Source organism: Silurus meridionalis, chromosome 6 (genome assembly GCF_014805685.1).
Source record: "Silurus meridionalis isolate SWU-2019-XX chromosome 6, ASM1480568v1, whole genome shotgun sequence".
NCBI classification, from domain to species: domain Eukaryota; kingdom Metazoa; phylum Chordata; class Actinopteri; order Siluriformes; family Siluridae; genus Silurus; species Silurus meridionalis.
In genome coordinates this window covers 19,366,174-19,387,223 of record NC_060889.1, presented here as the reverse complement: position 1 = coordinate 19,387,223, position 21,050 = coordinate 19,366,174, and the positions used below count along the sequence as shown (strand labels likewise).

The 21,050-nt window shown below is 39.1% G+C and overlaps 1 protein-coding gene across 2 annotated transcripts; it reads left to right on the top strand.

The window, feature by feature from the left end:
* Window positions 1–197: 197 nt before the first annotated feature.
* On the top strand, window positions 198–18,515 carry hdac8 (histone deacetylase 8). 2 transcript variants are annotated; one of them, XR_006926175.1, is made up of 12 exons: window positions 206–336; window positions 660–712; window positions 1,096–1,226; window positions 2,158–2,299; window positions 3,478–3,590; window positions 3,746–3,823; window positions 4,615–4,723; window positions 4,843–5,015; window positions 5,640–5,734; window positions 12,139–12,261; window positions 13,373–13,478; window positions 17,709–17,735. XR_006926175.1 is itself a non-coding variant. In XM_046851903.1 (11 exons), exons 1-11 carry the CDS (start codon window positions 229–231, stop codon window positions 17,729–17,731), a joined length of 1,131 nt encoding a protein of 376 aa, XP_046707859.1. In that variant the 5' UTR covers window positions 198–228; the 3' UTR covers window positions 17,732–18,515. The 2 variants fall into 2 exon arrangements, 1 of the variants encoding a protein (XP_046707859.1); XM_046851903.1 differs by lacking the exon at window positions 12,139–12,261 and having other exon boundaries at window positions 198–336; window positions 17,709–18,515.
* Window positions 18,516–21,050: the final 2,535 nt, after the last annotated feature.

Sequence of the window (21,050 nt, the reverse complement as noted above, 5' to 3'; positions counted from 1 at the left end):
GAGGCTGTAAGCAACTGAAACTGGTCTCCTGTGCAAAAAAAAATAAAAAAGTTGGGGACTGCTATTTTAAAAAATGGCTGGCTTTTATTTTGAAGTTCTTCTTAACTATCTACCGGAAATCGGTTATATTCATGTTATTGGATTTAAACACCTCGGGAAAGCAGCTGACTTGTGTCTGTTTTTTTTTTTATATATATATATTTACCTTAAAATTCTAGTGTGAAAGAAATGTGTGATAGCGGGAATCGGGGAACTCCCAGTCACCGCAGCGTGGTGTATATGTACAGCCGGGACTATGTGGAGACCTGTGACTCTTTATCCAAAGTCCCGAACCGGGTGAGTGCAGCATCCGCACCGCACCGCACCGCACCGCGAGCACCACGGAGACGTCCCAAACCGCACAGCCCGCACTACATAGTGCACGAATAGTGCGGGTTTGATTAGTCACGTGCAGAGTTCTGATGGAGTGTTAAGTGCAGGCTGTATATTCTCTCTCTCACACACACACACACACACACACACACAAACCTGCTCTAAGATCATGTACAGCTTCCTGATGTCACATGTGGCTTAGAACTGAGTGTTTATAACTGTTCAGTTCATTATTACAATCTTACATTTTAGTAAGTATAACTTTATTTTTGTGTTTCTCTCCACAGGCGAGTATGGTGCATTCCCTGATTGAAGCCTATGGGTTATTAAATCATATGAGGTGTGTGTGTGTGTGTGTGTGTGTGTTTGCGGATTTGTTTGTACTGGAAGGTGTTTTTGTATTATGTTTGATTTATATAAACACAGATTGAATGGGATGAGATTTGGACGGATGGATGAATTAGATGGGATAGATGAATGGGTGGAATGAATGGATAGATAGATTTGCTGGGATTTAGTGGATGGGTGAATGGAAGGATTTGATGGTATGGATGAATAGATGGAATGGATGGATGTCATTTAAAAGTACACTGCATGCATTATTTCCAGTTCAAATGTACAAAAAGTTCAGAAATGACTAGTAAATGTGCTTTGCATTATGTTGAGCCGGGTCCTGTGCTCATGCTTGACCCCATGTTTGCAATATTCTGAATAACATTACAGTGTGGTTAAGCCTCGCATGGCTACTATGGAGGACATGGCCGTGTTTCACACACACTCTTACCTCGAGCACCTGCACAAGATCAGCCAGAATGGAGACAATGATGACCCTCAGTCAGTGGATTTTGGCCTGGGTGAGACTTTTAGCATTTGTGTATTTACATAGATTTTTTTATGCAATCCAAACGTTTATATATGTATAGTTTTATTGCTGTAAATTGCCAGTTGCTGTTGCTACTACAGGTTGCCAACGTTGCTAACCTTGATCAGTGGGTGCTTCAATTAGCTTTTGACAGTAAACAGAGAATTTATTTTTCTGGACATGCCCACTAGTGGTCCCCAATTGTTGCTGTGTCACCATCACTAATTAAAAATGAATTGTCTCCATTCGCTTTGTATCAGTGTAAGTGTGAAAACGCAAAATCTGACTTCCCACTACCCTGTTTATCAACTCTATTTCACTGGGCAGACTATACTGGACCATAGTTACTAATAAACAGGTAGAGACGGTTAATAAAATGTTCATAGTAATGGTAGGCTACAGGGCATAAGTTCTATGGTCCATTTTAAATACAGCTTGGTGTGTCCTTCCTCCATCTATCAAAATATAACATTCCCCCAGGTGTAATTGATTGTGCATATGTGCACAATTTCCTGTGATCAAGGGTGCATCCCTGATGTGTGCTCTGTATTCCCGTTTAGATTCCAGCTACACCGCAACATTGACCAGGACAAAGTGGTTTTACTGAAGATTTTACGAGAAAGAAATCCATGTCCATTTATAGCATCTTGTGATTTCCCAGTTCAGACACTAGAGGGCAATATATGCACATTTCTTTTAAAACCAGCTCTTTTCCAGATCAAGTCAGCCAATATGGATAAAGTTTGCATTTATGTTGGATGTTGCCCATGTGTTCTTAACTCTTGACAAGCTGGCGATTCATATCCATAGTTTGGATGGAAGTAAATAAAAAATGGAATTATTATTATAGCAAAGCAAACAGTGCAGCTGCCAGATCTTCTGTTTGAGTATGACTCTGATTACTGTTTTCCTGCCATCCTCAGGGTATGATTGTCCAGTGGTGGAGGGTATATTCGAGTACGCAGCTGCAGTTGGTGGAGCCACTCTGACGGCCGCTCAATGTCTGCTGGATGGAAAGTGTGAAGTTGCCATTAATTGGGCAGGAGGCTGGCACCATGCCAAAAAGTAAGAGAACATAGCAAGTTTATTTAGTTAACCTTTTAATCAATTACTGAGTCAACAGACTGAATCTTTCCTTGCATGTTTGTAAAACTACTGACATTTTTCATGTGTGCATAAAGCGCTCTTTATTTTTACTGTCAAAACCAATGAGAATGAAAAACCTCCCTAGAAGGTCTGCAGCTCATCATTTGAATTCTTCGCTGCTACTATACGTTTGCAAAAAAAAAAAAAGATCAAGCTCTAATTTGTGCTGATAGACAGTCGTTTGATTGTCCCGGGTGACTGGGTCAGAGATGGCCCAGCGAGCTCTCCAACACTCACACAAAAGATTAACAGTGCTCAGACATTTAGAGTGCTAGCTGTGGACTGTTCACACTGGCTAAGTGTGACATGTAGACCAATCTTTGTCTGGAGTACAATATATACGACCCCTTGTAATCAAAATTCTTTCTAGGTTTTGTCATGAGCTTGTAATGATGTTTGGACATCATAAAAAAATGAGACATTTAAAATAATTTCAGAGTACATTGAATGACACTCTGGAAACAGCTTCTGTGTGTGTGTGTGTGTGTGTGTGTGTGTGTGTGTGTGTGTGTGTGTGTGTTTTGTGTGTGTGTTTGGCCAGATCATTCCATCTTGTCGTTGATTATTTTTCTATTACGGTGTGTAATGGGGTGATTTATGAGCCTTATACCACAGCAGTCTGCCAATGGTAACAATTTTTCATTTACATTATAACAGCTGTAAACAGATGTTCCCTTAGTTTCATTTTCTCTTTCTCTGCAAAGCACTCCATCCTGTTGATTTTCCCATGTCAGGGAACAAATTTATTTGACCTCAGGCTGTTACAAAGCACTGATACTTGTCCCTGTGTACACTGGTTTGCATGTATTATGCCAGCGTCCTGTGCCATCTACTGTATCTCACAAATATCAATGTGCAGCTTGTAGAGCAGTACAGATTTACTGCCTCTGAAAATAACAACATACAGCTATTATTGTCAATATAACCGGCAACGAAAGTGAGTACACCCTGAGTCAACATGTCAAAACTGTGTCCAAAGTGTCAATATTTTTATTTGGCAAGAGAAAAACCATGAGTTATATTTTTGTTATGTTATAAAATGATAGTACATGTCAATCAGATAAGTGTTTTTTGTGTTTTTGTGCGCGCACATACAGGGACGAAGCATCAGGGTTCTGCTATGTAAACGATGCTGTTCTGGGGATTCTCAAACTGCGAGAGAAGTATGAGAGGGTGCTTTATATAGACGTGGATCTTCACCATGGCGACGGTAATAACTCTGTTAGCTTCAGAGTTATTCAGAGCAGTGTATAGCTAAACTGAAATGTATGTCTACTGAACATAGTGCATGATTTTTATTAATCTATAAATCTACTTTTTTTCTTCTTTTCTTGAACATTGCCTGATCTGTGATCTGTTGTACAGGCGTAGAAGATGCCTTCAGCTTTACTTCCAAAGTGATGACTGTGTCTCTGCATAAGTTCTCTCCTGGCTTCTTCCCAGGTTGGTTCAGCATGCTTCTTTTGCTTCAGCGCAGATCAGCCTGCCTTTTAATTCACTAAATTGACAGCCATGTTTTAACTAATGCCAAGCTCAAAGCAGCCAGCTCCACATCAGTGCCTGTAGAGTCTGATTACCGATCTGATAGTTGGACACAATGGCTTTGCTGACTTGAGGAGAATAGTGCGCAACAGGGGCCAGCACCAGCATTTCAGCCACTTTTTCTTCTTACGTTCAGTTACCAAATGTTATTGCGCTGGCACTGAACAGAATTTAATTTGCACCCATTGCTGTTCTTTATAACCCATCCCACCCATCATGCCCAGCATGCATGCGCAATATATAATGACACACACTTCAAGATTGTGTTTCTGTATTAGACTGCGTGCTCTTTAGTAAAAGATCAGGTCCTATATAAAGTGTTTTTAAGTTTTGATGTAATTTGAGAAATGAAATGTCACATTCACAATAGGGATATCAGAACAAATTTACATTTAAATGATTAATTCAACAAATAAGTGCTTAATAATAATGAATATAATTCCACATTGGTTCTACAGGAAATTACTGTTTGATTTCAAAATGTGTGTGTGTGTATATATATATATATATATATATATATATATATATATATATATATATATATATATATATATATATATATATATATAATGGAAGAATGTCCTTAAATGCTCTGTTTGAAAGATTTAACATTTTACAGTAATTGCATATTGTGATGCAGCATGTCAGTGAAAAAAGTAGAGTGTTGTTTTAAGGTATTTTTGATTTCACAGGCACAGGTGACGTGTCCGACACAGGCCTAGGAAAGGGCAGATGGTATGCTGTAAACGTGCCTCTAGAGGACGGAATCAGAGATGATCGCTACCTCCAGGTCTTTACCAGGTCTGCTGCTGTGCCTCCACATAAAGAACTGCAGTGAAGTTTGTGCTTGTAGATGCAGATCGAGTTGAGCAGATGTAATGAAAAATGATTGAGTCTCTTTTTTTTTTTTTGTACGACAGTGTCATGCAGGAAGTGAAAGCGCTGTTCAATCCTGAAGCAGTAGTGATGCAGTTAGGGGCGGACACCATGGCTGGTGACCCTATGTGCTCTTTTAACATGACTCCAGTAGGAGTGAGCAAGTGCCTGAGCCATGTGCTGGAGTGGAAGCTACCTACACTTCTCCTGGGAGGAGGTCAGTGTGTGTCTAGCAAACTAGTATTCCTTCTACTAATTGTTCCTTATGAGCTGTAAAAACATACCAGCTACTCAACATGGAATAAAAACACATAAAGATGATATCTTTATTTTATTGAGAAATTCAAGTTATTACTCTATGCATATTTGACCTCAGCGTCCTAGAGTCCTACTGTTTGAATGCTGCTTTCTGATCTACTGGGCTTGAACACCATAAAGAGGCGATTGCTAGTTAACTCGCATGAACCTCGTCACAATCCCATGATAATACCGCAGTGTGTGTGTTTGTGTTGACGAAGTGCCAGCCTAAGTGCAAATGCTTTTGCGTAACAAAGCTTAAAGACAAGCTCATGTCGGAGATACCGAGTGTGTTTGTCCGTTTTTGCTGGTTGCCTCTTGTTCCTGTTGCCAGGCTGAAGCCATGGCCAAAAAGTTTATTAGTGTGCGATTAAATAAGGGGGTAAGAAAATAAACTTTGTGATTGTAGTCTATTTTGAAAGGAGCTCTGAACTCCAGACCTGCCTGACTCAGCAGTGGATGAAAGGTAGTAATTACAGCAGTACAATAAGGCCCTTTGCTGGGATTCTCTCTCTCTCTCTCTCGCTCTCTCTCTCTCTCGCAGGTGGGTATAACCTTGCCAATACTGCCCGCTGCTGGACTTATCTGACAGGAACAGTCCTAGAGCAGAGTCTATCCTCAGAGATACCAGACCATGAGGTAAGACACTGTCCCCCTTCCTTTCAGCACTCCTTGAAAATCTTATTTCTTTCTTTCACTCCTACCCAATCCATCTCTCTCTCTCTCTCTCTCTCTCTCTCTCTCTCTCTCTCTCTCTCTCTCTCTCTGTGCTGAGTCACTGGCTCTAATCAAAGATGTCCGAGCACCTCTCAATAAACGCATTTGTTTTCATGTGATTCAGAGAGGTGTGTGTGTGTGTGTGTGTGTGTGTGTGTGTGTGTGTGTGTGTGTGTGTGTGTGTGTGCTCATGTACAGCGTGAAGGGGGTTTTAACAATACCACTCTGTCCCTGCTGCCTGACAGAGAGGGGCTTGTGCTTTTCTTTCCTCAACCTTTTTCTCCCTCTCTCCTCTTTCCTTGGAGAAAGAGAGGGCATGTGTGTGCACACATCATACTGAAAAGACTGGAGGGGGGGTTTGGAGGCTGAAGATTTTTTTGGAGGAGAGGGATTGTAAATTCCCACATAATTGCTTCTTCAGAAGAGAGAGCTGAAGAGACTGTGTTTGTAGGGGAGGGTAGCTGGATGGAGGAGCTTTTTGAATGTACAGTGATAGGTTGATATCTTTCTGCTTCTTACACTCACAAAGAGGGTCTTTTAGCACTATAGAGGGCGCTTTCATGGTCAGCTAAAGAAAAGATGCTCTTGTTTCTTCAAACCTGAACTCCGGCAAGAGGTTGACCTTTAACCTCATTATTGGCCAAGCACCTCAAATAAGACTGCATAAATGTGGTCTGACCATGGAGTGGAATAGAAAGCATCTGGGGTTTTGTTGTGCTTTATCTAATCATTGTGCTTTGTAAGGAATAAAACCCATTTGTGCAGGCTATTATACCAAAGTAATCTATGAGGGAATAGCATTACCATCTAGTAGCGACAAGTCCAGATGTGATTTTATTCCTCTTATTACAGCATCAAATAGACAATTATTTGATTATTTTAACAATGGTATATAAATTTATTACAATTATTGCTGAACATCCACAAAACAAGTAATTTACTGTATTGCTGTTTTTAACAGGCGTTCCCTCACCAGCCTCTGTCTTTCTCTCTAAGTTGATGATAATAATAATATAAATATTAATATTAAAAAACACTTGTCATCTTAACTGCAAAGTTAAAGTGCCCTGTTTTCTGATGTTGTGTCAAAAAAACATAAGGAAACAGCTTTTCATAAACATCTCATCACACCAGACTTCACCAGATCAGTTAAAAAAACTTTTTATTTATTATACTTCCATTACTTGGATTATGAACCAAGTAATTGGTTCTTACTAATTTCTTACTATAAAAATGCTAATAAAATACTAATGCAGTCATATAAACCATGCAGCCAGAACTACTGTCTGATCTGGGATGTTGTGGAAACATAATTCGGGTAATCATAGCTGAGCATTCAGCATGTCAGATTTAATTAATTATAGTTCATATACACTTATCATAATTATAGCATTGTCATGGTAATCACTTTATTAATTATTGGGTAACGAATCGAGGAACTTTGATGAAATGATTTGTGTTTGTATTCCAAGAAAATACGTAAACCCAGTTGCTTAAGGACAGTCTATCCTCATTAAATGTCATAATATTCCTTAAAGCTATACGTCTTTTCCTGTTTTTCTTTGCTTAAACTTTCTTTAACCCCAGTTCAGCCTATCTAAACTTCAGTATATGAACAACACTATAAGCTCTACTCCTCATTTCCCATCTACCCCCTCCTTTTCATAGTCTCTTATTTTTTCCCTTCAGTCTTTCAAATCGCAGCAAGAGTCCCCCACCGCATGCACAGACTCCCTCTCCCTGCCACTATTGTGTGTCCATCCTGGCCAAACAAAACACGCTTTAACGATAGCATGAGTTCAGAGAAAATGAAAAGTTGGTGCAAAAGAAAGACATAAAGACGTAAAGCTGATAATAACTGTAAAGAACTAACCGAATGTCTAAAGCTATTTGAGCATGGAGCTCTCCTTTACTTGTCTTTCTTTCTGGGCTAAAGACTCTTTCTATGTTTTGCCCTGCCAACAGTGGAAACAATAAGAGGCAGAGATACTCAAGTAGGGAATACAACAGCTTCATTCAAGCAGTCAGGCTCCACACACTCACACAGGCAGATGACCAAATGGAAGGCCAACAGAGGGTTATATAGCTAGACCCCAGCCGAGGACAGAACTGTCTTTTCTTTTGCTTTTATTTATGCACTAGCTGATGAAGCATTTTCTCACACATTCTTTATAGTTTACAGTCGATGTGGATGAAAGTCCGCTTCTCAGTTTAAAAAATGTGCAAGTTCTGTCAATTGTCTTATTTCATCACTTTGTAACTATTCCCATAATGCTCCATGTCCAATTGACCTGTGGTAAAGCCAGATTTTCAAGCTGTGTTGAAAACAAAAGGTTTAAAGCTGCCTGGATCTGTTACTGCTGCAACAGTCTTAAAGGAAGTGTTCTAGAAGATATCACTTTGATATCAGTGATAGCGGAGAAAGGCTTCACAGCACTGTCTTATGGGATTTGTGGAAAAATGAAGGATGCCTTTATTCTGCCTTCAACCAGATGACGGGGTCTTAGAAGGTGACTGCATTGGATATGGCTGGATGTTTTTCTGAAAACATACTCTACAGCCTGAGAAGGCAGCATTGTTGAGTCCTCAGTTTTGGACCAGTCCAGGTCCTTCCCTTCATCATTTTTTTGTGAACCCTGCTAAGTTCCCTGGTGGCCGATTCTGCCCTGTCCTGGGTGTCTTTAACTGTGTCATTTGTTATTTTGTTCCCTGAAAAAAGGTCAAATGATTGTAATTCGAAAACTTACATTGAGGGATGCATTCCTCAGTTCAGTCTAAAAATAAATCTCTGTTGGCTGACCAATGGTTCAATGGAAACTAGACAATGCTTTGTCTTTATCTTCTGTATTTTTTTTACTTTATCTATCCTTATCAGTGATAAGTGGGCAAAGCAGATAATGTTTTCATACCCGTGGCGTAAGGCGCTCGGCTGTGACCCCTTGGGTGGAAACGGCCATCGCTGTTCAGTGGGCCGTCCACATGTGTACATCCTCTCCCCTCTTTTTTTAGGCCTTGTTTTTACTCGTTTCCGCTGAGCCTTTCCCAGCACAGCCCAGTGAAATAACAAACAGCAAGCCCTCTGCTTCCCCCTCACCATGTACCCACTTCATTACTCAGCCTCTCTCTGTCTTTTTATGTTTTAGTTTTTTGCTTCCCCATATCTATCTGTCTTTCTCACACACACACACGTTCTTCTTTTCTTTTAGATACAGACGCACACTCATGCTCTCGTTTACTCTCTTTCACTTTGTGGTGAGTTTGGGAGGAGTCCGATAAAAGTTTTGAGGGTGTTAGAGACCGGGTGCTGGACAATCAGCACCATTTCCCTCTATTGTGAGATGACACACGCAAAAACTGCATGTGTTCCAATGAGCCTGAAGAGTCAACCTAATAATGAAAACTATACAGATAGTGAGGTTCTATACATGCAGCACAAACACACACACACAAGCACACACAGGAGGACAGCTGTGGCTATGCTAGTCAAACATTGCTAAATGGATTAGAAGCACTCCTGTCCCATGTGAATAATATTTGGGGGGGTATGGCTCTCCTGGGATGAGCTCACAGAATAAAAGAGACCGCACTTTTTAGTGTTTGTGCTGGTTCTTAGGCGAAGAGAATTAGGTGTGAATAGAGCGTAAGAGCTGCAGATACAAAGAAATGCTTTTGGCCATTTTACCCTTGTACAATTGGATCTGTGGAAGAATTGGAAAGCAGTTCGAGGACAGTACGACAGTAACACCACCCAAATTTGGTTTACTGATTGAAAGGGGCTCACACCTCTCTTTTATAGCTGTTATATAACACATGATAACCTTTCAGTATTTACTTCTGAATCTTGTGTACGTGTGGTGTGCTTGCGTGCATTCTCTGTCAGTGGTTGGTCTTTTCTGAGCTCCACCAAACTCTGGCGACAGTTACGCTGCTCCTCCACCTCCCAGTCTGTCTCCAAACAGTATAGTGCTACACATGCCAATTCACACTCGCACAAACACGCTGAGCCACGCAGAGGTGGTGCTGTAGAGGAAGGCAGCAAGACTAGACGACGTGATGTTTTTGCGTTGTCTGAGGGTTTGCCCCTTTACACATGAGTTGATTTCCTGTTTTTAAGTTAATGGAGAAAGTAGAGCTGGGAAAGAATAGCATACTATTATTGTAATGTCATACATCACTAGTACAATATGCCTCTCAACACATTTTAAATCGGGCACCACTTGATCTAACACAGTTAAAGATTTTCAGTAATGATGTCATTATAATTTCTATATATTTTTTTAGAGATTTAAAAAAAAAAAGCCCAATCAGGAACCTGTGGAACATGCAGAATACAAACGCTACACTGAGTAACATTAGACTTGCAGAATAACACTGAAGAAATGTATCATGCTTTCTCTGTAGTCTGTAAGCATATTCAACCATAGAATCATTTTGTCACGAATCTATTTTCAATTGTAAATGGTAATTCACTTCAAAAGCATTTCTAGAGCATTTGTTATTGTCTCAAATAGCAGTTACGCTTACATTTCAGCCAGTTTCTCAGTCCATGTGATTCGTGTCCCCGAAAATGCAAGATGATCTGTGTAAATCTGTGTATTCATAGCTATAGATTTACATCACACAGTTCCACATTATGTATGTCATTGTCTTCAGTGGTGCAGAATTAAACACAATAGAGCCCGCTGTCATAGGAAAATATTCGATGACTGCATCTCCTAGTTTTTAATTAGACTTAAAACCACAACAGTCTCACAATGCTAATAATATTTCATTGATTAAAGTACGACACTTTTTATCCAATTCAATAATGTTAAATATTGTTGAATGACCAGTAAACAAATTAGTGCCCGTATATTATGTAAAATGTAGCTTTTCGAGTTACCAAAAAAGTAGGATGAATGTTACCTTTCCAAAAACATAACACCATATGAACTACATATTAATTTAGATGTTTATACTGAGTATCCACCATACATCAGTTTATACCTATTCTGCATGCACATTGTTACTATAGAAACAATAATGTATTTGAATGAACACAGTAATATAAACCTTATAGCCAGGACTACTTTGGAAGTTGCTGCTATAGAAAGATAGAAAGATAAAAAGTAGCTGCTATAGAAAGTAGAAAAAACCTTCTGACCAATCAGAATAAAATAAAAAATTCAACAGTGTGATACTAATTTAGTTGTCATTCAGCAATCTAATGTGGTGTCAAGTGTGTTTCACGATGATTTTTCTTTGGATATCTAAAATTCACTTTGTCCTTATTTCAAGTAAACTGTGTTGTAACTGCAGCTGGCCCTACTTTACAACACCCGTGTGTCAGTGGTGTTCCAATTTGTACAGCCGTTAGTTTACTTCAAACATTGTTGTCGTGTTAAGACAAGTTGTTTGTTATTAGACGTGTTTTACATCCAGTGTAATTTCTAGGTAAATCCACAAAGGGACACTAAGAAACACAGCCAGGGCAAGCTGTTTGAATCACCTTCCTGTCTTCTCTGGAGAGAGGAAGCTTGACACATTGTGAAGTTCATCACACCCTAGTTATCAACTCCAAGGCCTTTTTGTTTGAGGTGTTTGTTTCCATTGTAGACTTTGACCGTACATTACAGTGCCTGTTGCGTGTAAATCTATTCACATTTGTCAATAGAAAAGACATTACAGCTTACAATCTGACCTCAGATCAGTAGACAGAACCGTGTAGCTGGGAAAGCTATGCCATCCTGGTAGGGAAATAGCTGGCTCTCACAATTCCTGAAGTGGTATAAATGCAGGAAACAAGTCTAGAGGAAGTCAGTTACAGCGCAGGCCTGGTGGTGTGACATGAGAGGTTAGAGGTCCAAAGCCAAGAGCTGAAATTTAAACCGGCTTACTTGTTGCGTAAGTGGACGAAGGACAATGAGATTTTGAGCAGGGTTTTGACCTCTATGCTAAATGTATTGTTCTTGGGTTCTGTGTGGGTTTCCCAAAGCTGTTCCTGTGTGACTTGTCCTGTCGAGAAGAGAAACTTGACCTTTGTTGTGTTTGGTGAACCTATGTCCTGTGAAACATTTAATAAACTTTCCTTTTTTTTTTTTTTTTTTTTTTATTATAAATGTTTAAGGATAGATAATAATGACAGATTTTAAATTGTTAGCTGATTTTAGCTTTGCTCGATTTAAAGCTGAATAATTTTTATTATTAATTAATTTATTTTTTTTACAATTAAGTGTGATTTTGGGAACAATTAAAAGAATGTAGCATGATGATAATGGACACAAGTATGAATTGAAAACACACGCTCGAAAATATAGCAAATACTGTGTGTGTTTGTTGTGCTTCAGCTTGTTCTTCAAAGTGGTCTTGATGTGGTCCAAACCAAACAGTCCAGCAGTGAAGCGGACAGAGTTGTCTCAGCTTGATGTACATGGGAAAGCCTGAGTTCATGGGAAAATACAGGAGTTTGTGTGAGTGTACATGCGTGTAGTTTAGCAAGTGGTAATGTGAAAGTTACTGTATATGTAAATGAATGTGTTTGTCCAATATTTAAAGTACATTTCTGTTTATTAAAATGTGGATTTGTATGAACAGTAAGATGTGTGCATACATAGAGTAGGTGTTTGGATGTACTTATGTGCATGTGTTTTATATATATGCGTGTGTGTGTGTGTGTGTGTGTGTGTGTGTGTGTGTGTGTGCCTGTGCGTTGTTGAGATTCTATAATCCCTTGCATGTTGAAGCGCCTTGGGATCGGAGGTAAGCCGGATAAACAAGCAGGAGATAATTGAAAGCAGAGTTGAACTAACACACAACCCCTAAATATATCTCCAAGACAAAGCGGTCAATGTCTTTCAAATTAGCACAGCAGCACGGCTGGCTGTATTTGTTGGACAGCCAATATCGTTTCCATTTGAAAAACATAATGCATTGTTTAATGGTATTCTGTTCATATTGCACAATAAGGGAAAGTTTTTCTGCTTATTGGCTGGCCTTCGAAAGTAAGAGGTCAGACACAGGGCGAGATGACAACAAGTACAGAGATCTACCGGCCATTTGGAATGTGTGTGTATTTCTCTGTATCGGTTTGTGCAGTATCAGTAGGACAGAAAATGTTTGTAGATAACATACTAATATAGAATAAAGATTCCCCATAAAATTCCAATGTTGAAATACAGTCTAAAATCTAAATCTCATTACCTATTAGATAACTGTTTGCTAACTCCTTCCCTTTTTCTAGGCAAACTTTGCCAGTTCTGGATTTTATTAGTAATATGCTCCTTTCTTTCTGCTACCTTTTTGAAAGTTATCATTTTAGACATATTTTATTTAAGTTAAAACCAAAATGAATTTTTCTATTGGGTTCTATTAGATTTCTGTTGAGCTACTGACACATGGTGCCCAGATACGCAAGGTATTTAATCTTGCTGCTATGAGAAGCATGAAAGGCATCAGTGAAAATCTTAGATCAGTCATACTGAAGTTTTTACAAGACAACGGTTTTTGAATTAGCATGCAAGTGGATTTCCAGGATTAACGTTCTGTTTTCTGAGCAACAGTTTGTTTTTATTTCTCTTGCAGTTCTTTACAGAATACGGTCCGGATTATACTCTGGAGATAAGCCCAAGCTGCCGACTCGACCGCAACGAGAGCCAGCAGTTGGAGCGGGTCATCAGCACTATCAAAGGTAATTGTTGTGAAGACAACCAGAACTGCACCAAACACAACTGTTCTGCACCCACACTATACCCCTGCTGCACACCTCAAAGCAGTGCCATTGCTACAGATGGAATTACTTTGGCCTCTTCAAAGGAACTGGTTATAAAGTCCAGAACATTTGGTTTGTTTATGTAGACAGTCACTGATGCTCGGTTAAATGGCGTAATGCCGGTTTTCAGGCAACATTCGTTCATTCAGCTGTCTCTTCTGACTCAAAAATAATCTTCCACCCTGTTCTACACTCCTGTAAATCTCAGAAACTAATCATGGCCACCTGTCAACTTATGCCATCAGCATGATTCAATCAGGGAAATGAATAAAATGTATAGGATTGATTTCCCCAGGACGTAAATAAGGCTTATCCCTATTGATACCCCATGAATACTTCCAGAGAGAGTAGCAAAAGATAGGCACTTTCTTGAATTCTCTTTTGTCCTCTTTCTTTCTTTTTGGCCAGTGTAGATGTTGTGTATGTTTAGGATTAAAACAGTGATACTTTCTCTCCACGAATAAGTGTTTTGGGTGTATATAACCAAACTGGGCTTGAACTGCTGCTATGTGGTTAACTTGTGAGACAAGAATGCCTGCTCCAGCTTCTCATCTCCTTTGGAATGTGTCTCTCTCTGTGTGTACGTGTGTGTGTGTGAGTGTGAGAGAGAGAGAAAGATGGGTGACAAACATCATCATGGTCTTTTGTCTTGAACACATCACTCCCTTTGGGACCAGCCTGACTGGAATAAAACCGCTCTGGACTTAGCCTGGGTTCAGGCTTTGAAACTCAGCTGCCAGAAAATGGAAGTGAAAGGCTGTCTGTGCCAGTAAATGTCAATTTAAGAACAATCCCAGCTTCAGCAGTGATGGTATCATCTGCTTTACCTCCCGTATAGATTTCCTTTGACCCATCTTCAACCGAACACTGTATGCCTTTGTATATCTGTCTCTCACTCTCAGCTTAAATCTGGCTAATGTCTGCCCACACACAGAAATGTTAGAGCCTATTCATTAAGATAAAGGTCATGCAGAGGTCACAGTCCACCTTAAAACTTCAGCTGACCTTCAGTAACTGCAGGTTACCATGTGGCCTATATATTGACTAGCAATATTTATATGTTTATATGTTACACATTTATATATACACCATGATTTGGGCCCAGTTATTTTTTAGTTTACAAGAAAATGGGTAAGAGCAAATATATTCTTTGTATTACTGGGGGAAAAAACATTCAAATCACAAAAGGCTGCATAAGTGATCACTTTTGTTGAATACCATACCTATTATGAAAAGCTGCAGAACCAACAGTTTGATGGTTTCAGATAGCTGGGTGCACTGTGCTCGTAGTTGTTCATGAGCTTGATATTACAAAGCAAAAGTGAACTTGGATCAGAAAAAAAATGCAATTTTCACCAGTGCCAAACTCTGCTTATATTTAGTACCCATGTGGTATGTGTACAATGTCGCGGCTGTGCTCCCTCCCTGCCATGCCACCAGAGACTAATTAAAAAGGGCTTAAGCTGCAGACTTTCCAGTTTCTTTCTTAAGCTTCAGAAATGGCATGTTGTGCATATCCTATATGAACAGGTCTGGGGCCAGTCTTAAACTAGTATTTAAACAAGTCACCAGTTTATAGTACAAAGAAGTCCTGATCTTTGGCTGTTTTTGGGGCAGGTCCCTGTAGTATTGCTGTGTATGTTGTGTCTTTACTCAGTTCCACTCCTGTCTTTTATTAAGATTTTTGTGGCTGCTTTGAATTAACCAGGGTGTCTATAGATACATAGATTGAATTCTAGAATCTGGACAGCATTAAATTAAGTATATGAAAAGTGTCAGATACAAAATCATTAGCAAGATTTTCTAGTTTTCAGATCCTCAATGATCTAGTTCATGCTCAGATTATGTATGTGTGAAGGAAACTCTAATACGTTTAAATGAGTCTAAGTGGAAGAACTAAGTGGTGTGGCCTTGTACAGTTCATACAGTTTGCACCATGTGGGTATGGACCCGGGTTTCTCACACATCTTCTTTGCCAGACAAGCAGAATGTGGTGTAACAGCTGGCCTCTGTGTCCCTGCTAAGAGTAGGTTGGCAGTCTCGCATGCCAGTGTTTGAGCTTCCCCGCCCTTGGAAACCTCAAACAAGACTGAGAGCTTTTCTAAAGAATAATGGACTGCTGCTTGACCAGTGCTGGGCATGGCAGTGGAATGTACTCTGTGTCAGGAACAAAATAAAATGGATTTCTTGATTAAGTGTGTTCATGTGAGATCATGGAGTAAATGAATGCCATTTCAGTTGGTGTCCAGCAGTTTGTGGTGTACTATTTCCCCTTCCAATTTTTATTCCATTTAATTTCTTCCACTAAGAAATCTTTGATTTCCCCTGCATGCTATAATGTAAGGTGTAGTCAAGGAGGAGGCAGCATTGTGACAATTGTGATCAAAGTTAAATTGCAGAAAGAAACTTTAACCTTTTATCTAAATTCTATTTGGCTGTCCCATGACCACTTCATAGAAAAACAAAGATCAGTAAATGGTTTGCCTCTTCTGCAGAAGTCTTCTGCTTCAACCAGGCAATATTTTTAATTAGTTATGGCAGGAGTGGACGTTTTTGTTTATTATTTAATTTATGTTGTGTGTGTTGTGTTCACAGAGGTATTGTGAAATAAACCCATTAGATTTGTGCACCACTAGCCCACATGATCTGTGAACAGGCTTTTCATTCATCATGGGGACCAATGCTGCAAACTACTGTACTAATGCATATATTACTTCTGCTGTTTTGGCAAACTATTTAGTGTGGTGCTAAGTGGTGTTGGACATAGCCAAACAATTCTTTAAAAACTGTGATTGATTAACACAGGTAATAAATGGTTCGCCCCTCGGCCCCTGCGCATTATCACGGTTTCTGAGCACATCTGGGGAACGTTTTATGAGATTCTGAGTTTTTCACTATATTGGGGGGGATAGACGAGAACACAAAAGTGTTTAAACGCCATATATGGTTGATTTCTCTAACTCTGTTAGTGCATTAGTAGAGCAATTGAAACCCCTATTGACTGTGGCCTTGTATAAGCCAGAACAACAGGACTGACTAATGAAATGTGGCCTGTGTGAGTGCTGTGCACTGCAAAACAAACATGAAATCATGTAACCAATAAAAAAAACCTGAAGCCATTATTCTACGGCATTGCTTTTTAAAAATAGTCTATTCCACAATCAAATTATGTCGTAGTGTGCTGTACTTACAATGAAGAAAACAACTAAAGCAAAACAACTCCATGTACTCTTTAGTTGAGCACAGACAAATCTGAAATAAAAGCCCTAGTGAGCGAATAATGCACTTAGCACTCTTTAAATGCCTATAACAATCTTGCATCTGAGCCGAAGGAATTTGTGGTCTCATGGATAACCAGTAATGTCACGTAGCTTTAAACAGCTGCCTGAAAAAAAATTACACCAAGATGACTTGTGAGTAATAGGAAACAGGATGTGCCAATCAATTCTGATGCTCCATGGTCAGAAATGTGGAAGTGTTTCCCCTTAACACTGAACTTCATATTAGCTTTGTTAGCTGCTTTTCATTCCGACAGGCATAATGTTATGAAAACGCCAGCGGGCCGTGTTGATAGGGATATCCTTTTCAACATGTGTTACGTGTCATGCAAATCAAAACAGGAGGCTCAAATATTGTCGATTTACATGTCGTCCTATTTGCATGCCTTTTTGCCTCTGAAGGAAATGTAATAACTTTGATATTTCCATTTTGACAAGGTGTGAGCTTTGGAAAAAAGTGTCCGTGTGAGATAAGACAAGATCAAATGCAGTTAACATTCCACCAGTCAACATTGTATTAACTGTAATGTTCAATATTTTCTTTCTCTTTATAAATGTAGGAAGTATTCTATCAACTATGTACATTTTATAAGTATTATTAACCAACTTTGATTGAAATGGTTTATCTTTTATTGTGACTAAAGCAGAGGAATTAACTTTTTTTTCATTTGTGGAGAAAGAACAGACAGAGTCTGAGTCTCTAGACAACTCCTCTGAGATTGAACTGTTTGAACTTAAATACTTTTCTGGGGTTTTTTTGTTCATGACTCCACCACTTTTGGTGAGACATTAAAACAAATCCCTGTAGTAACTTCTTATAAACTCGTTCTTGTTTTTTCTCTCCCATTTTTTTTTTTATGCTTGTTTACAGGGAATCTGAAGAATGTCGTTTAAGCAGTGGGCTTTAAGCTCATGTTTCCAAATCAGACCCTGTTCTCCTAATGAAGACAGTATGTGGGAGCCATCAAGGGAGCTGAGCTTTGGAAAACATTACTCAAATGTTTCCGAGGAACTTTGTTTAATGGGAAAACGAGCGGGCTAGTGTTGCCCTTTGCAAGATGTCCGAAGTCTGTGTGGGTCACAAGGTCAACAGTCCACAGTGTTTTTAGTTTTTTTTTTTTTTTACATAATTTTATTGATATTTTAAATGAAAACGCAGGACCTGTCATATCCAATCCGATACACTTAGACTAAAACAAGTCAAGAAAGAAAGAATTTAAATGCTGAAATTTGGTGCTTGTTCCTTCAGTACGGTTGTAGTTTTGATAGTATTGTTATCTTCATGGATCTTCATCTTCATGGACCACGTTTTAAGTTGCAAGGTTGGTTCTTAAATATGAAGTCAAGATATTTGCTTGTCTTATTTTTTTTGCATATTATTTTAAGTGGTATGCCTCTTACTGTTCCCTGGTGCAATGGAGTCATTGTCTTATATTACTGCCAACACACTCATTCTCTCCAAAAACACAACAAACCGCTCCACCCAAGCATGCTCACACAAACTGGAAGATAGACAAAAAGGATAGAGGAACAAGAAAGGAGTATGTAGGTCAACAAAACTTGTTCATTCTGTTTGATGCTGTCATTGCTATCACCCCATTTAAGTTTTTTTTTTCGGTGAATTTTAACACTGCAGTGTAAATATTCCTTTCCTAATAAAATCCTAATGATAAGTGCACGTGTGTGTGTCCTCTCCATTTCATTGCTCTGTGTGTGTTAGTCTGGCATGGCCATATGTGAAACAGCACTGCTTTTCCTCACCTATAATCTTTATAGTTTTTTCAGTGGCTGTGGTTTCTTTTAATGGTGCTGCAAGTGCGATTCATTAACTTGTTTATTAGCACTGAGAAAAGATATTCCATTTTAATGCCACAAATGAATCAGCAGCAAAAAAAAGCAGACCGTAACACCAGCTAGATAGCTGTGTCTGGGATTTTTCCTTTTAATAAATTACATGGGAAAAGCAACAAATAAATGTACATTCGAATTGGTGTGTCTCTGGAAAAAAGGAAAGACAAAGCGTCAATGGAGTGATGAGAGGAAAGATGTGAAGAAAGTTGTGCAATGGATATGGATATCCTTTTTCACCAAAGAGAAAAAAAAATAGTTCAATCACATTTACATCTTAAGGTAAAACAAATACAAATGGTAGAAAAGATGTATTCCTAAAGGTACAGATTTTTACATTTTTATTGAGTGTAAGGGCAAAACACTCATTGTACATATTCAAAGGCCCTGCATATAGATTGTAGAGAAAATAAAATGACTTTATTCATTTCCACCTGGAGAAAGTGTGTCAGCACCTTGTTAGCAATTCCAATGAAGTGTCAACTGAGTGATTGCAAACACTGTGTTAACGCTCCTGGCTTTGGAATGGGCTTAAATGTGTGTGATGCGTGGTCATGCGTCCACATACTTTTAGCCACTTATAAATTGTTAGAATTTGAATGAATGCACCTGACACATGCCTTACACAGACCTGACTGGATATTTCAGAAAACTTGCTCTTTTTGAATGCAATTATAAAATTCCTCTCGAGGCCTGGGGCTTAGTCAAAAACAGATGAAGGGTTCAGGATGTAGGTGTGCCTATGGGTTCATGTATGGGTTCACACCCATCAGTTCAGCATGTAGGCACGCCCACAATCTGCTGTCTACAGACATATCATCTTGGGCAGTTGGCTGTTTTTCAGGAGGACATGTTATTTTTCATTGTCCAAGAATTGTGCTGAACCTAGTTTGCTGTTATACTGCTGCATAGCCAAAAAAAAATAAAAATACTTTTTTTTAAATTACAAAGGAAGGGCATTTCTTATTTTTTTCATTGGTTTCTTAGTTTCACTCTGATAACTTCAAGACTTAAAGGTTGTGGAATCTGGAGCTTATCCTGTGAACACACCTATTTAGGTGGGATACACCCTGTTTTTGGCAGAGCATCACACACACACACACACACATTCTCATCTAGTTGAATTTTAGGGTCACTTATCCACCTACCAGCACATTTTGGACAGTGGGAAATTATGCACAACATTGTTACCCACTGCAACACAGTACCTAATTTTAAACATTTATTAATTTAATTTATCTTTAGTTATGGCTACATCCTACTAAGGGTTGTCATAGTTCAGGATCTAATCCCAGAACACACCTTGGACATTAAACCAGTCTATCACAGGGCACTATCCATTCACACATGGGCCAATTATGAGTAGCCAACCTACACCAGAGAAAGTTTTTTGACAGCTGAAAGAAACAGGAAATCATACAATAGACATAAGAACATGTGAAATGCTATACTCAATAATAATTAGAGCTCAGGTTGAAAATGGGGACCCTGGTCACTGTGAGATGGCAATGATACCTTCTTCAATGCCCTGCATTCCTCATTTTAAATAACTGCCCATAATTAATAAGCTACTCACTCGAATAATTTTAGAACATAGAGAAAACAGAAGTTATGTCTATGAAAAAGTTAGACCTAATGCTTTTAAATTTGCCTGTGATATTTATATTCTTTTATGCCCCATTATTGCTTTTGTTTTATTTTATTTATGAAATGTAATTTGTCTTTGTCTCCTCCCTCTCCTAAATTTTAACATATGCTTAAAATCCATTGCCTAATGGCAATTTATTCAGCAGGTTTGCATTGTTCTTTCTCTTCCACACACACACACACACACACACACACACACACACACACACACACACACACACACACACACACCCCAATTTGTGCGCACCTGCTCGTGCTCCTCTTTTGACTTCCCAACGGGTTTATGCAAAGTGCTCATCTGGCTCTATTGCAGGGCAACAGCCTCCTACTCCCACACATATGCACTGTCTCTGTCTCACACACACACATACACACACTCAATTAAGCCCAATCAACAAATATTGCAACATACACCTTGCTTCCTTTTCTTTAGGGTTTGCTTTTAAAATGAAACCAGGCCATTTCCCAAGAATCTGCCATGTGACCCATGTCTGGGGTGTAAACTGTCTCTTATTTGCATTCTATTTCCCCAGAGGAGTAGCCTAAAGGAGACATCATTCTGCTCCTCATCTCCATGTGAACTGTGTTTAGACTACAAACGTCAAAGTGCCAGATGCATCCCAAACGCCCATATTTGCTGGGAGAGTTCCTAATAGGACTGATCCAAGTTAACGGTTGTTGAGACAGAATTGAAAGCGTGTGCCTTTCGGGACAAGCA

Excerpts from the sequence above, each read along its gene's own strand:
- hdac8 (XM_046851903.1), top strand. The coding sequence starts at position 229 with ATGTGTGATAGCGGGAATCGGGGAACTCCCAGTCACCGCAGCGTGGTG. Across the intron at positions 2,300-3,477 it reads GGCTGGCACCATGCCAAAAA|GGACGAAGCATCAGGGTTCT; the intron begins GTAAGAGAACAT and ends GCGCACATACAG. Across the intron at positions 4,724-4,842 it reads TACCTCCAGGTCTTTACCAG|TGTCATGCAGGAAGTGAAAG; the intron begins GTCTGCTGCTGT and ends TTTGTACGACAG.